Source organism: Bos indicus, chromosome 6 (genome assembly GCF_029378745.1).
Source record: "Bos indicus isolate NIAB-ARS_2022 breed Sahiwal x Tharparkar chromosome 6, NIAB-ARS_B.indTharparkar_mat_pri_1.0, whole genome shotgun sequence".
Classification (NCBI taxonomy): Eukaryota; Metazoa; Chordata; class Mammalia; order Artiodactyla; family Bovidae; genus Bos; species Bos indicus.
In genome coordinates this window covers 25,029,329-25,045,333 of record NC_091765.1, presented here as the reverse complement: position 1 = coordinate 25,045,333, position 16,005 = coordinate 25,029,329, and the positions used below count along the sequence as shown (strand labels likewise).

Sequence of the window (16,005 nt, the reverse complement as noted above, 5' to 3'; positions counted from 1 at the left end):
AGCAAAGTTGCCAAATCATTGTCCTATTTGTGGAGATTAGGAGAGAACATAGGCTTTCCTGGTGGCTCAGTGGTAAGGAACCCACCTGCCAGTGCAACAGATGTGGGTTTGACTCCTAGGTCAGGATTATTCTCTGAAGAAGGAAATGGCAAACCACTCCAGTATTCTTGCCTGGGAAATCCCATGGAGAGAGGAACCTGATTGGCCACAGTCCATGGGGTCACAAAAGAGTTGGACACAACTTAGCAACTAAACAACAGCAATAACAACAAAGGAAGAATATAAGTGAGACATGGTTCTTTTGTAAATGTGGGCTGGAAAACTTTCTGAGTTTAGTTCTATCCAATATACTAGTTTAACATTTCAGTGAAAAAGTTGACTTAAAGCTCAACATTCAGAAAATGAAGATCATGGCATCCAATCCCATCACATCATGGCATGTAGATGGGGAAACAAGTGGAAACAGTGGCTGACTTTAATTTTTTAGGCTCCAAAATCATTGCAGATGGTGATTGCAGCCATTAAATTAAGAGACACTTACTCCTTGGAAGGAAAGTTATGACCAACCTAGAGAGCATATTAAAAAACAGAGACATTACTTTGTCCACAAAGGTCTGTCTAGTCAAGGCTATGGTTTTTCCAGTAGTCATGTATGGATGTGAGAGTTGGACTATAAAGAAAGCTGAGCACCAAAGAATTGATGCTTTTGAACTGTGGTGCTGGAGAAGACTCTTGAGAGTCCCTTTGACTGCAAGGAGATCCAACCAGTCCATCCTAAAGCAGATCAGCCCTGGGTGTTCATTGGAAGGACTGATATTGAAGGTGAAACTCCAATACTTTGGCCACCTGATGTGAAGAGCTGACTCGTTGGAAAAGACCCTGATGCTGGGAAAGATTGAGGGCAGGAGGAGAAGGGGACGACAGAGGATGAGATGGTTGGATGGCATCACTGACTCAATGGACATGGGTTTGGGTGGACTCCAGGAGTTGGTGATGGACAGGGAGGCCTGGTGTGCTGCAGTTTGTGGAGTTGCAAAGAGTCAGACACGACTGAGCAACTGAACTGAAGATTTCAGCACAGATTCTTGTACTTACTCTTGGAGTCGGAGCTTTGTGATGTGGAAACAGCATTTGAAAGTGATTGACTCATCACTGTTGCTTCTGTAGTACTCAACTTGGTCTCCATGATGCTTTCGGTGCTAGCTCCTAATTATGAAAAAAGAATGAGTAGTCATCAGGGGTGTAATCAATCACTAGACTGTATCATTAATATTAATATAAACATCCAGTTACAACTTGAAGGTTAGCTACTTAAAGTCTTCTGATCAAGGTATAGAAATTCAGTGTTTTGATATCTACCTTTTGGTGAGTCAGTTAATTACATTTTTTAAAGTGAAGGGAGATTAGACTCTCCTATTTGTCTGATATAGGTTATTTCATTTGATCACATAGTAATTTTATGAATTAAGTAGTAAATATGATCATAATTTTGTGTATGACTCAGAAAAGTTATAGAATTTTCCCATGGTCACATAACGGGAGCAAGCCAAAATTTTCCGATGTGAAACTAGTTCTCAGCTACCCTAGAAAGGGGTTGGTAAGGCAGTAGTAGTAGTTGAAAATGGTACCATGGCTCTCATGCTGTCTAGGAGAGAATTTTCAGGTACGTGGGGTAGCTTGGAGGAAAGAGATGACAGGAAGTGAATAGAATAAACTTTTTAATTATATTTAGTTCATTTTGGGGAGTGGGGGAAGGAAATTTAACAACAAAGAAACAAAGAAAAATAAGCTGAGTTTTCAAAAATAGCATTGGGATATTTTAAATCATCTATATTTGCACGAATATTATAAGACAAAATGATTGATGACCTCAAGGCTTTTCAAAGTACAGCACAGGACTAGTGTTACTGTTAGCTAGATATGGTGTTGGTTGGCAATGAGGGGAATGCAGTTTAATAGATTTTTATCACAAAGAGGTATGAAAGCCTAAACTGTGGGTACCTTCCAGAAGCGCCAATCAGGTTTCATTCTGTGGCATTAAGCATCTACAGTGTACTGCAGATTCTTAGTACACTTGAGAGATTCATGCTGGAGAAGCTGATAGTTTGTAGAAAGACCTCACAAATGGTGGGTAAATGTGTCTTCCGATGAAAAAGGCTTTAGGAATTGATATGTCAAGGAAAGTGAAAAAATTTGAACATAGGCTAAGGATTAATGCTGCATATGAGAAAGAATGAGTGAAAATGGGCACAAACTTCAGAAGAATCTTAAAGTATTAAATTAAAAGGGAAATATTTGAGGAAGTAAAGAAATGTCTTATTCTTAGAGCAGGAAAGCAGAAATTGATCTTTGCAATAGCATGGAAGTGGAAAGGTACAGAAACTCAATACTTGAGGATGGAGGAACATGGGGATAAAGATTTTGCTTTTCACTGGAACTACAAGAGAAGATGCTTGAAAAACATCAGAACAGGGGTTCTTCATAAATCTTCAGAGAATTCTTCTCCTGAGCTAAAATTGGAAACCATGAAAAAGCTATCCTGATGGCCTAAAAAATTCTCTAATATGAAGCAGATTCAGTAGTCTTGGTGATGGGGGGAAAAAAGAATATGTAGCTAAGAAAGATGAGAGGGGCTACCAGTTTATAAAAATACAAAGAGAAGAGCAGAAAATGGAATAGCTGGGCTACAATGCCAAAAATTTTACTTAAGAGAATTACCACTATATCTACTATTGTGGGCAAGAATCCCTTAGAAGAAATGGAATAGCCCTCATAGTCAACAAAAGAATCTGAAATTCAGTACTTGGGTGCAATCTCAAAAACAACAGGATGATCTCAGTTCATTTCCAAGGCAAACCATTCAACATCACAGTAATCAAAGTCTACTCACCAACCACTAATGCCAAAGAAGCTGAAGTTGAATGGTTCTATGAAAACCTACAAGACTATCTAGAACTAACACCAGAAAAAGATGTCCCTTTCATCATAGGGGACTGGAATGCAAAAGTAGGAAGTCAAGAGATAACCTGGAATAACAGGCAAGTTTGGCCTTGGAGTACAAAATGAAGCAGAGCAAAGGCTAACAGAGTTTTGCCAAGAGAACACACTGGTCACAGCAAACACCCTCTTCCAACAACACAAGAGAAGACTCTACACATGGACATCACCAGAAGGTCAACATCGAAATCAGACTGATTATATTCTTTGCAGCCAAAGATGAAGAAGCTCTATACAGTCACCAAAAACAAGACCTAGAGCTGACGGTGGCCCAGATCATGAGCTCCTTATTGCAAAATTCAGACTTAAGATGAAGAAAGTAGGGAAAACCACTAGGCCATTCATGTTTGACCTAATCAAATCCCTTACAATTATACAATGAATGTGACAAATAGATTCAAGGGATTAGATCTGGTAGACAGAGTGCCTGAAGAACTATGGACAGAGGTTCATAACATTGTACAGGAAGTAGTGACCATAACCATCTCCAAGAAAAAGAAATGCAAGAAGGCAAAGTGGTTGTCTGAGGAGGCCTTATGAATAGCTGAGGAAAGAAGACAGTGAAAAGCAAAGGAGAAAGGGAAAGATATACCCAACTGAATGCAGATTTCCAGGGGAAAGCAAGGAGAGATAAGGCCTTCATAAATGAATAATGCAAAGAAATAGAGGAAAACAATAGAATGGGAAAGACTAGAGATCTCTTCAAGAAAATTGGAGATATCAAAAGAACAATCATGCATGGATGGACATGAATAAGGAAAGAAATGGTATGGACCTAACAGAAGCAGAATAGATTAAGAACAGGTGGCAAGAACACAGAGGAACTATACAAAAAAGATCTTGATGTCCCAGATAACCATGATGGTGTGATCACTCACCTAGAGCCAGACATCCTGGAGTCTGAAGTCAAATGAGTCTTAGGAAGCATCACTAAGAAGCTAGTGGAGGTGATGGAATTCTAGCTGAGCTATTTCAAATCCTAAAAGATGATGCTAGTAAAGTGCTGCACTCAATATGTCAGCAAATTTGGAAAACTCAGCAGTGGCCATAGGACTAGAAAAAGTCAGTTTTCATTCCAATCCCAAAGTAGGGAAATTCCAAAGAATGTCTAAATTACTATACATCTGAACTCATTTCTCATGCTAGCAAATTCATGCTCAAGCTAGGCTTCAGCAGTATAGAACCAAGAACTTCCAAATGTAAAATTGGGTTTAGAAAAGGGAGAGGAATCAGAGAAGATCAAATTGCCAACATCTGCTGGATCATGGAGATGGAGAAAGCAAGGGAATTCCAGAAAAACAGCTACTTCTACTTCATTGACTATGAGAAAGCCTTTTGACTGTGTCTGTCACAACAAACTTGAAAATTCTGAAAGAGATGGGAATACCAAACCACCTTACCTGTCTCCTGAGAAACCTGTATGAAGTCAAGAAGCAACAGTTAGAACCAGACATGGAACAACAGACTAGTTCCAAATTGGGAAAGGAATACATCAAGGTTGCATATTGTCACGCTGCTTATTTAACTTATATACAGTGTACATCATTACAAATGCCAGGCTGGATGAATCACAAGCTGGAGTCAAGATTGCTGGGAGAAATATCAATAACCTCAGATATGCATATGATATAACTCTAATGACAGAAAGCAAGGAGAAACTAAAGGACCCCTTGATGAGAGTGAAGGAGGAGAATGAAAAAAACTGGCTTGAAACTCAACTGTAAAAAAGGAAGAACACAGCCTCTGGTCCCACCACTTCATGGCAAATACAAGGGGGAAAAGTGGAAGCAGTGACAGATTTCATTTTCCTGGGTTCCAAAATCACTGCAGATGGTGACTGCAGCCATGAAATTTTAAAAACACTTGCTTCTTGGAAGGATAACAAACCTAGACAGAGTATTAAAAAGCAGAGACATCACTTTGATGACAAAGATCCGTATAGTGAAAGCTATGGTTTTCCCAGCAGTCATGTACGACTGTGAAAGTTGGACCATAAAGAAGACCAAGAGCCAAAAAATTGATATTTTTGAATTGTGGTACTGGAAAAGATTCTTGAGAGTCCCTTGGACAGCACGATCAAACCAGTTAATCCTAAAGGAAATCAACCCTGAATATTCATTGGAGAACTGTTGCTGAAGCTTAAGCTCCAAACTTGGGCCACCTGATGCGAAGAGCCGTCTCATAGGAAAAGATATTGATGTTGGGAAAGGTTTTGGGGAGGAAGAGATGGGGATAACAAAAGATGAGATGGTTAGATGACATTATTGACTCAATGGACATGAGTTTGAGCAAACTCAAGGAGATAGTGGAGGACAGAGGAGCCTGGCATGCTGCATTCCATGGGGTTACAAAGAGTCAGAGATGACTTAGCAACTGAACAACAACAACAGCAATAGGTGGAATGCATGGAAGACAAAATATAAGAAATTTTTATACAATAATTAACTAAGGATAAAGAGAATCTAATATAACAGATACTTGAGAAAGTCTTATCAGTACTAGAGGGTAAGCGTAGAGAAGAGACTTTGACTCCAACCAGAGTCTTATGTTAGACCACTGATTAGAACTAAGTAGAATGAGTGTGAGGAATATGGGCTGTTTTATAATCTGTTTTGGTATTATCAATGTGAGATTCATTTTGTATGTTTTGGGAGATTAAATCTGGGGGAGTAAACAATAAATGTGGACATTATATTAGGGATTTAAGGTGTGTTTATAGCAGACTGACTTGAGAGAGAGGATTTATGGAGTTAACTTGTGCAGGGAAGGGGGTTAATCAGCTTTATTCCTTTGAAATTACATAATTTGACTTACAGTATCCAATGCACATAACAAAATCTTTTGTGTGGTCACATTGTCTTCAGAAATAGAATATGGGATCAGTGAATTTTTGACAGTTAACATTTACTGAAACATATGTTATAGAATACTAATACTCTGGTATGTTTTGTTTATGTTAAAAAAATACTTCCATAGTCAAACTACTAGGAGCTGCATAGATTTTTTAAAAAACATCAAATGAATGTCTTTGGATTACCAAGAATTTTTATAAATGTTATTGTACACTGTAAAACCCTAAGATGGTAACATGTCTTCCAGTACCCACGCCAAAGGAAGAGGAACTCAGATAATGAAACTAGACTCTGATGGGTCCCCAAAGATTCCAGAGAAGCACAGAATGGTGGCAAGGAAGCAATGTATACAGCTTCCAGGGGAATACAAGAAGAGGAGAACGTCTATTTTAATGTAAATATTATATTTCCTTTTTCTTGTCTATATTATTTAGAGGCTGGACTAAGGTAGGCCTTAAGGGGCTATTGGAATGGTGTGCTTAGCATGTCTCTTGCCAAATCGTCAAGTACCACCTACAGTAACCCTAGAAAAGTAGGCTGAGCAGATTGCTGAGAGATCCCTGTTGCTTAGGGCTGGCCTAATGGGGTGTTTAGGTGTCTCCAAGTCTCTCTATTCTCTAATTCAATTTCCCAAGGTAAGTGCTTATAGGAATTTGAGACTGATCCTAGGTCAGGAATAAACTTATATCTGTACTTACTTAGAGTGGCTTTTTGCATTGTATGCTTCCTTGGTGGCTCAGATGGTAAAGAATCCTCCTGTAAAGAGGGAGACCTGGATTGGATCCCTGGGTTGGGAAGATCCCCTGGAGGAGGGCGTGGCAACCCACTCCAGTATTCTTGCCTGGAGAATCCCATGGACAGAAGAGCCTGGTGGGCTACAGTCCGTGGGGTTGCAAGAGTCGGACACACCTGAGTGACTAAGCACACACAGCAACTACCCAAGTCAAGTGGGCTGAGATATCTGGTGACCTTGGAGCAATGTCATAATTTTCTAATCTCTTCGTTCTTTCTTAGAGACTTCACTGATAAATGGATGTTGACTTTCTATTCCCTTAAATTCTATTTTAACCGTGTTTCTTAGAGCCATAGCAAATACTGATAGGAGTTTCTTGCTTATTTTTTCATATCTGTTGATCTTATTTACTCATAAGGTGTTACATATGAAAAGCAGCAAACATATTTATGAGGACATTAAAAATTTCTCAACACTTGAGCTGCCCCTTTTGAAAACTCTAATTCATGATTACCAATGAGGTCATTCCCAGGTCAGGTGATGGGTGAAAAAGAGTTGCTTTGCTTTCCAGTTGTAGAACAGATTCATTTTTTATTTTACTATAAATAGAATTTAAGTAAACAAAATAATGACTACCTCAGTAAATTTTAATTGTACCACTAAAGCCTGAAAGGCTCTGTAGGGAAGCCTTGCAGGCTGTCTTTGATGGTAAGAGAGAAACAGCCAGCAGTCCACTCTGAGCTTTCCACCACTACACGGCTTCAAACTCAGCAGCCCAACTTTTATTTGTTTGATATATTCACGTTTTGGACTTTCTCAAAAGATTTTATGAGGAAATGATTCTAATTACAAACAATTTTAGACAACTATTGCTTTAATAATGAGGGTCTTAAATTGCACCCATCTCACACGCTAGTAAAGTAATGCTCAAAATTCTCCAAGCCAGGCTTCAGCAATATGTGAACCGTGCACTTCCTGATGTTCAAGCTGGTTTTAGAAAAGGCAGAGGTACCAGAGATCAAATTGCCAACATCTGCTGGATCATGGAAAAAGCAAGAGAGTTCCATAAAAACATCTATTTCTGCTTTATTGACTATGCCAAAGCCTTTGACTGTGTGGATCACAATAAACTATGGACAATTCTGAAAGAGATGGGAATACCAGACCACCTGATCTGCCTCTTGAGAAATCTGTATGCAGGTCAGGAAACAACAGTTAGACTGGACATGGAACAACAGACTGGTTCCAAATAGGAAAAGGAGTTCATCAAGGCTGTATATTGTCACCGTGCTTATTTAACTTATAGGCAGAGTACATCATGAGAAACGCTGGGCTGGAAGAAGCACAAGCTGGAATAAAGATTGCCAGGAGAAATATCAATAACCTCAGCTATGCAGATAACACCACCCTTATGGCAGAAAGTGAAGAGGAACTCAAAAGCCTCTTGATGAACTTGAAAGTGGAGAATGAAAAAGTTGGCTTAAAGCTCAACATTCAGAAAATGAAGATCATGGCATCTGGTCCCATCACTTCATGGGAAATAGATGGGGAAACAGTAGAAACAGTGTCAGACTTTATTTTGGGGGGCTCCAAAATCACTGCAGATGGTGACTGCAGCCACGAAATTAAAAGACGCTTACTCCTTGGAAGGAAAGTTATGACCAACCTAGATAGCATATTCAAAAGCAGAGACATTACTTTGCCAACAAAGGTCCACCTAGTCAAGGCTATGGTTTTTCCTGTGGTCATGTATGGATGTGAGAGTTGGACTGTGAAGAAGACTGAGCGCTGAAGAATTGATGCTTTTGAACTGTGGTGTTGGAGAAGACTCTTGAGAGTCCCTTGGACTGCAAGGAGATCCAACCAGTCCATTCTGAAGGAGATCAGCCCCGGGATTTCTTTGGAAGTAATGATGCTAAAGCTGAAACTCCAATACTTTGGCCACCTCATGCGAAGAGTTGACTCTTTGGAAAAGACTCTGATGCTGGTAGGGATTGGGGGCAGGAGGAGAAGGGGACGACAGAGGATGAGATGGCTGGATGGCATCACTGACTCCATGGATGTGAGTCTGGGTGAACTCCGGGAGTTGGTGATGGACAGGGAGGCCTGGCGTGCTGCGATTCATGGGGTCGCAAAGAGTCGGACACGGCTGAGTGACTGAACTAAACTGAAAATCAGACCTTGTCTGTCCACACTAAAAGTAAGATGAACAAGATCAGAGTAGGCAGAAATAATAAGAGCTTTCATTATTATGAAATTGATATGCTAATACTATTTCTACACAATGCCCAGGAATATCACCTTTTACTTGGACTTATTTACCCTTTTAGAAACACAATTCTAATAAATTTGTTGTGTGTATTTATGTATGTATATACATGTTATCCACTTAAAGAAGCAACCTAAAATAAATAACCATTCATAGCAGGTTGGCAATCTCACCCAAAGGGAAAAGAATCCTATAAGCATAATCAGAATATGTACCAAAAATGAAGAAAGGTAAAAAGTTATAAAATTATGTGACTATTTTGTGTTGTAAGAAAAATATGCTATATAAGCAGTTAATACCTGAAAGGCTCATTATTTAATATCCAAGTGTAATGGTTGAGGTTAAAATAATAATACTTATTCATCAGATAATATTTGATTATGATTAGTTCAATGGAGAAAAAAAATTGAAATTAAAAGACTAACTTCCAAATTGCAAATTGTTATTATGAATCTGAACTTTTGTGTTAAGTCATTTAACCTCTCTGAAACTCATTCTGTTTAAATAATAATTTTAAAATAATCTTTAAAAATGATAATACAACCTAAGGTGTGAACAAGATGATGGATTAGGAAGATCCTGAGCTCACCTCTGTCTACAGGTACAATGAAATTACAACTATTTACAGAGAAACTATCTCTGAATGACTAGTAGAAAAGATTTTCCACAACTAAAGATATTAAGTGGAAATAAGTAATTTACATTGTAAAGAACTCAAGGTAATGATAATTAAGATGGTCAATGAACTTGGGAGAAGAATGACAAGCTCAATGAACTTGGGAGTGAATCACAGTGAGAAGTTTAATAAAGAGCTGGAAAATATAGTGAAGAATCAAACAGAGCTGATACTTCTCTAAACAAGGTATATAAATGGTCCATGAGCATCTAAGATACTCAACATTATCAGTCCATAGGAAAGTGTGAATCAAGGCCACAGTGAGGTAGCATTTCACTCTCACTAGAACGGGTATGACAAAAATGAGAGACAACAGTATTGGCTAGAAAATGAAGAACTGATACCCTTATTCATTCCTGGTGGGAGTTAATATAATGCAGCTGCTCTGGAAAGCAGTTCCTCAGAGTTATACATAGTGTTACCATGTGACTCCACAATTACACGTCAAGCTGTTCATTGTTGACCTGAAACAAATGGACTGCCAGATATTTCTCCAGCAAAGATGCATTTATTTGGGATCAGAAGAGAGCTACAATTCAGTCTGCGACCATGGTGAGCCATGTGCAAGTTACTGCACGCCAAGGAAACAACAGTTTTATAGAGGGGAAAAAGAGGTGGGAATGGCTATAGTAAACAAAAGTGTATGGCTTTTCATTGAGTCATTGCCAGGAAAGAAGAGGGTCATTCTTCCTATTGGGCTCTGCTGTTGACCCAGAAGAGGGCCCTCTTCTGGCCCATCAACTCTATTTAAAATATTCAAGTTTTGTTTATAAAATTTGGACAATACCCGAGAAATGAAAACACATGATCACACAAAAACATGTACATAAATGTTCTTAGCATCATTATTTACAATAGGTTAAAACGTAGAAACAACCCAAATGTCCATCAACTAATAAATAAAGAAAATGTGATCTGTTTACACAATGACATTTAATTAGTCATAAAAAAGTATGAACTACAGATACATGTTATAGCATGGATGAACCTAAGAACATTATACTAAGTGAAAGAAGCCAGACACAAAAGATCATGTGTTATATGATTCCATTTATATGAAATTTCTAGAATAGGTAAATCTGTAAAAGTAGAAAGTAGGGTAATGGTTGCCAGGGACTAAAGGAAGGGTGGAATGGGGAGTGATTGTGATAGATGTCGAGTTTTTTTTAGGGGTGATGAAAATGTTCCAGGTGATTACACAAGCTTATAAATATACTAAAACTCACTGAATATTATGGTATGTGAATGATAAAAGAAAACTTGTGGCAAAACAAATGGCCATTACTCACCATCACCTTTAGTGTTGGGAGTTACTGGAGACAGTGTTAACAGATGAGGCATTTGTGCGGCTTCCTTGCTGGAAGTTCCTAATTTGATAAGATAGATGACATTATTATTAGTTACAATTTCATCTCGCTGGTCAAGGAATAAATAAAAATAAGTCTAATTTGAAGGTGAAAATCTTTTGTATAGATACTGGGTAAAATTTGTATAGTTCTTCTGTGTATTCTTGCCACCTCTTCTTAATATCTGCTGCTTCTGTTAGGTCCATACCATTTCTGTCCTTTATCGAGCCCATCTTTGCATGAAATGTTCCCTTGGTATCTCTAATTTTCTGAAGAGATCTCTAGTCTTTCCCATTCTATTGTTTTCCTCTATTTCTTTGCATTGATCACTAAGGAAGGCTTTCTTATCTCTCCTTGCTATTCTTTGGAACTCTGCAGTCAAATGGCTATATCTTTCCTTTTCTCCTTTGCCTATTGCTTCTCTTCTTTACACAGCTATTTGTAAGGCCTCCTCAGACAACCATTTTGCCTCCATGCCAGAGGCCAGGGGCGGCGACCGGGAGGAGCAATCCATGCCCAAGGCCAGGGGCGGCGGCCAGGAGGATCAACCCTACATCCAAGGAGTGGTGGCTGCGCTGGCTCAGGAGGGCCTAGAGGAGCTACCCCACGTTGAAGGTCAGGAAGGGCGGCAGTGAGGAGATATCCCTCGTCCAAGGTAAGCAGCAATGGCTGCGCTTTGCTGGAGCAGCCGTGAAGAGATACCCCACGCCCAAGGTAAGAGAAACCCAAGTAAGACGGTAGGTGTTGCAAGAGGGCATCAGAGGGCAAACACATTGAAACCATACTCACAGAAAACTAGTCAATCTAATAACACTAGGACCACAGCCTTGTCTAACTCAATGAAACTAAACCATGCCCTTGGGGCAACCCAAGATGGGCGGGTCATGGTGGAGAGATCTGACAGAATGTGGTCCACTGGAGAAGGGAATGGCAAACCACTTCAGTATTCTTGCCTTGAGAACCACATGAACAGTATGAAAAGGCAAAATGATAGGAAACTGAAAGAGAAACTCCCCAGGTCAGTAGGTGCCAAGTATGCTACTGGAGATCAGTGGAGAAATAACTCCAGAAAGAATGAAGGGATGGAGCCAAAGCAAAAAGAATACCCAGCTGTGGATGTGACTGGTGATAGAAGCAAGGTCCAATGCTGTAAAGAGCAATATTGCATAGGAACCTGGAATGTCTGGTCCATGAATCAAGGCAAATTGGAAGTGGTCAAACAAGAAATGGCAGGAGTGAATGTCGACATTCTAGGAATCAGCAAACTGAAATGGACTGGAATGGGTGAATTTAACTCAGATGACCATTATATCTACTACTGCGGGCAGGAATCCCTCAGAAGAAATGGAGTAGCCATCATGGTCAACAAAAGAGTCCAAAATGCAGTACTTGGATGCAATCTCAAAAACAACAGAATGATCTCTGTTCGTTTCCAAGGCAAACCATTCAATATCACAGTAATCCAAGTCTATGCCCCAACCAGTAACACTGAAGAAGCTGAAGTTGAACGGTTCTATGAAGACCTACAAGACCTTTTAGAACTAACACCCAAAAAAGATGTCGTTTTCATTCTAGGGGACTGGAATGCAAAAATAGGAAGTCAAGAAACACCTGGAGTAACAGACAAATTTGGCCTTGGCATACGGAATGAAGTAGGACAAAGACTAATAGAGTTTTGCCAAGAAAGTGCACTGGTCATAACAAACACCCTCTTCCAACAACACAAGAGAAGACTCTATACATGGACATCATCAGATGGTCAACACCGAAATCAGATTGATTATATTCTTTGCAGCCAAAGATGGAGAAGCTCTATACAGTCAGCAAAAACAAGACCAGGAGCTGACTGTGGCTCAGACCATGAACTCATTGCCAAATTCAGACTGAAATTGAAGAAAGTAGGGAAAACCACTAGACCATTCAGGTATGACCTAAATCAAATCCCTTATGATTATACAGTGGAAGTGAGAAATAGATTTAAGGGCCTAGATCTGATAGATAGAGTGCCTGATGAACTATGGAATGAGGTTCATGACATTGTACAGGAGACAGGGATCAAGACCATCCCCATGGACAAGAAATGCAAAAAAAGCAAAATGGCTGTCTGGGGAGGCCTTACAAATAGCTGTGAAAAGAAGAGAAGCGAAAAGCAAAGGAGAAAAGGAAAGATATAAACATCTGAATGCAGAGTTTCAAAGAATAGCAAGAAGAAATAAGAAAGCCTTCTTCAGCGATCAGTGCAAAGAAATAGAGGAAAACAACAGAATGGGAAGGACTAGAGATCTCTTCAAGAAAATCAGAGATACCAAAGGAACATTTCATGCAAAGATGGGCTTGATAAAGGACAGAAATGGTATGGACCTAATAGAAGCAAAAGATATTAAGAAGAGATGGCAAGAATACACAGAAGAACTGTACAAAAAAGATCTTCACGACCCAGATAATCACGATGGTGTGATCACTGACCTAGAGCCAGACATCCTGGAATGTGAAGTCAAGTGGGCCTTAGAAAGCATCACTACCAACAAAGTCAGTGGAGGTGAAGGAATTCCAGTTGAGCTATTCCAAATCCTGAAAGATGATGCTGTGAAAGTGCTGCACTCAATATGCCAGCAAATTTGGAAAACTCAGCAGTGGCCACAGGACTGGAAAAGGTCAGTTTTCATCCAAATCCCAAAGAAAGGCAATGCCAAAGAATGCTCAAACTACTGCACAATTGCACTCATGTCACACGCTAGTAAAGTAATGCTCAAAATTCTCCAAGCCAGGCTTCAGCAATATGTGAACCATGAACTTCCAGTTGTTCAAGCTGGTTTTAGAAAAGGCAGAGGAACCAGAGATCAAATTGCCAACATCTGCTGGATCATGGAAAAAGCAAGAGAGTTCCATAAAAACATCTATTTCTGCTTTATTGACTATGCCAAAGCCTTTGACTGTGTGGATCACAATAAACTGTGGACAATTCTGAAAGAGATGGGAATCCCAGACCACCTGACCTGCCTCTTGAGAAACCTATATGCAGGTCAGGAAGCAACAGTTAGAACTGGACATGGAACAACAGACTGGTTCCAAATAGGAAAAGGAGTTCATCAAGGCTGTATATTGTCACCGTGCTTATTTAACTTATATGCAGAGTACATCATGAGAAACGCTGGGCTGGAAGAAACACAAGCTGGAATAAAGATTGCTGGGAGAAATATCAATAACCTCAGCTATGCAGATGACACCACCCTTATGGCAGAAAGTGAAGAGGAACTCAAAAGCCTCTTGATGAACGTGAAAGTGGAGAGTGAAAAAGTTGGCTTAAAGCTCAACATTCAGAAAACTAAGATCATGGCATCCGGTCCCATCACTTCGTGGGAAATAGATGGGGAAACAGTGGAAACAGTGTCAGACTTTATTTTGGGGGGCTCCAAAATCACTGCAGATGGTGATTGTAGCCATGAAATTAAAAGACGCTTGCTCCTCGGAAGCAAAGTTATGACCAACCTAGATAGCATATTCAAAAGCAGAGACATTACTTTGCCAAGAAAGGTTCGTCTAGTCAAGGCTATGGTTTTTCGTGTAGTCATGTATGGATGTGAGAGTTGGACTGTGAAGAAGACTGAGCGCTGAAGAATTGATGCTTTTGAACTGTGGTGTTGGAGAAGACTCTTGAGAGTCGCTTGGACTGCAAGAACATCCAACCAGTCCATTCTGAAGGAGATCAGCCCTGGGATTTCTTTGGAGGGAATGATGCTGAAGCTGAAACTCCAGTACTTTGGCCACCTCATGCAAAGAATTGACTCATTGGAAAAGACTCTGATGCTGGTAGGGATTGGGGGCAGGAGGAGAAGGGGACGACAGAGGATGAGATGGCTGGATGGCATCACTGACTCAATCGACATGAGTCCACGTGAACTCCGGGAGTTGGTGATGGACAGGGAGGCCTGGCGTGCTGCGATTCATGGGGTCACAAAGAGTCAAACACAACTGAGTGACTGTTCTGATCTGATCTGACATTTCTTTTTCTTGGGGATGATCTTGATCCCAGCCTCCTGTACAATGTCACGAACCTCTGTCTATAGTTCTTCAGGCACTCTATCAGATTTAATCCCTTGAATCTATTTTTCACTTCTACTGTATAATCATAAGGGATCTGATTTATGTCATACCTGAATGGTCTAATGGTTTTCCCTACTTTCTTCAGTTTAAGTCTGAATTTGGCAATAAGGAGTTCATGATTGGAGCCATAGTCAACTCCTGGTCTTGTTTTTGCTGACTGTATAGAACTTCTCCGTCTTTGGCTGCGAAGAATATAATCAGTTTGATTTCAGTGTTGACCATCTGGTGATGTCCATATGTAGAGTCTTCTCTTGTGTTGTTGGAAGAGGGTGTTTGTTATGACCAGTGCAATCTCTTGGCAAAACTCTATTATCCTTTGCCCCGCTTCATTCTGAATTCCAAAGCCAAATTTACCTGTTACTCCAGATATTTCTTGACTTCCTACTTTTGAATTCCAGTCTTCTATAATGAAAAGGACATTTTTTGGGGGGTGTTATTTCTAGAAGTTCTTATAGGTCTTCATAGAACCGCTCAACTTCAGCTTCTTCAGCATTAGTGGTCAGAGCATAGACTTGGATTACTGTGATATTGGATGGTTTGCCTTGGAAACAAACAGAGATCATTCTGTCGTTTTTGAGATTGCATCCAAGTACTGCATTTCTGACTCTTTTGTTGATTATGAGGGCTACTCAAATTCTTCTAAGGGATTCTTGCCCACAGTGGTAGATAAAATGGTTATCTGAGTTAAATTCACCCATTCCAGTCCATTTTAGTTCACTTATTCCTAAAATATCGATGCTCAGTCTTGCTATCTCCTATTTGACCACTTCCAATTTGCCTTGATCTAACATTCCAAATTCCTATGCAATATTGTTCTTTACAGCATTGAACTTTACTTCCATCACCAGTCACATCCACAACTGTGTGTTGTTTTTGCTTTGGCTCTCTCTTCATTCTTTCTGGAGTTATTTCTCCACTGATCTCTAGTAGCATATTGGGCACCTACCAACCTGGGGCATTCATCATTCAGTGTTCTATCTTTTTGCCTTTTCTTACTGTTAATGAGGTTCTCAAGGCAAGACTACTGA

At 39.8% G+C, this 16,005-nt stretch overlaps 1 protein-coding gene across 5 annotated transcripts in view; it reads right to left on the bottom strand.

Moving 5' to 3' along the window:
• The window catches only part of EMCN (endomucin), a 128,449-nt gene that overhangs the window by 58,663 nt on the left and 53,781 nt on the right, over positions 1–16,005 (bottom strand). For 3 of the 5 annotated variants that reach the window (XM_070791149.1, XM_070791150.1, XM_070791147.1), the window contains exons 3-4: positions 10,817–10,894; positions 1,096–1,206 (exon numbers count right to left, since the gene is read on the bottom strand). In XM_070791149.1, coding sequence (XP_070647250.1) covers positions 1,096–1,206; positions 10,817–10,894 — 189 coding nt within the window. Of the gene's footprint in view, positions 1–1,095; positions 1,207–10,816; positions 10,896–16,005 lie in introns of all 5 variants that reach the window. The other 2 variants (XM_070791148.1, XM_070791151.1) reach the window with 2 other exon arrangements.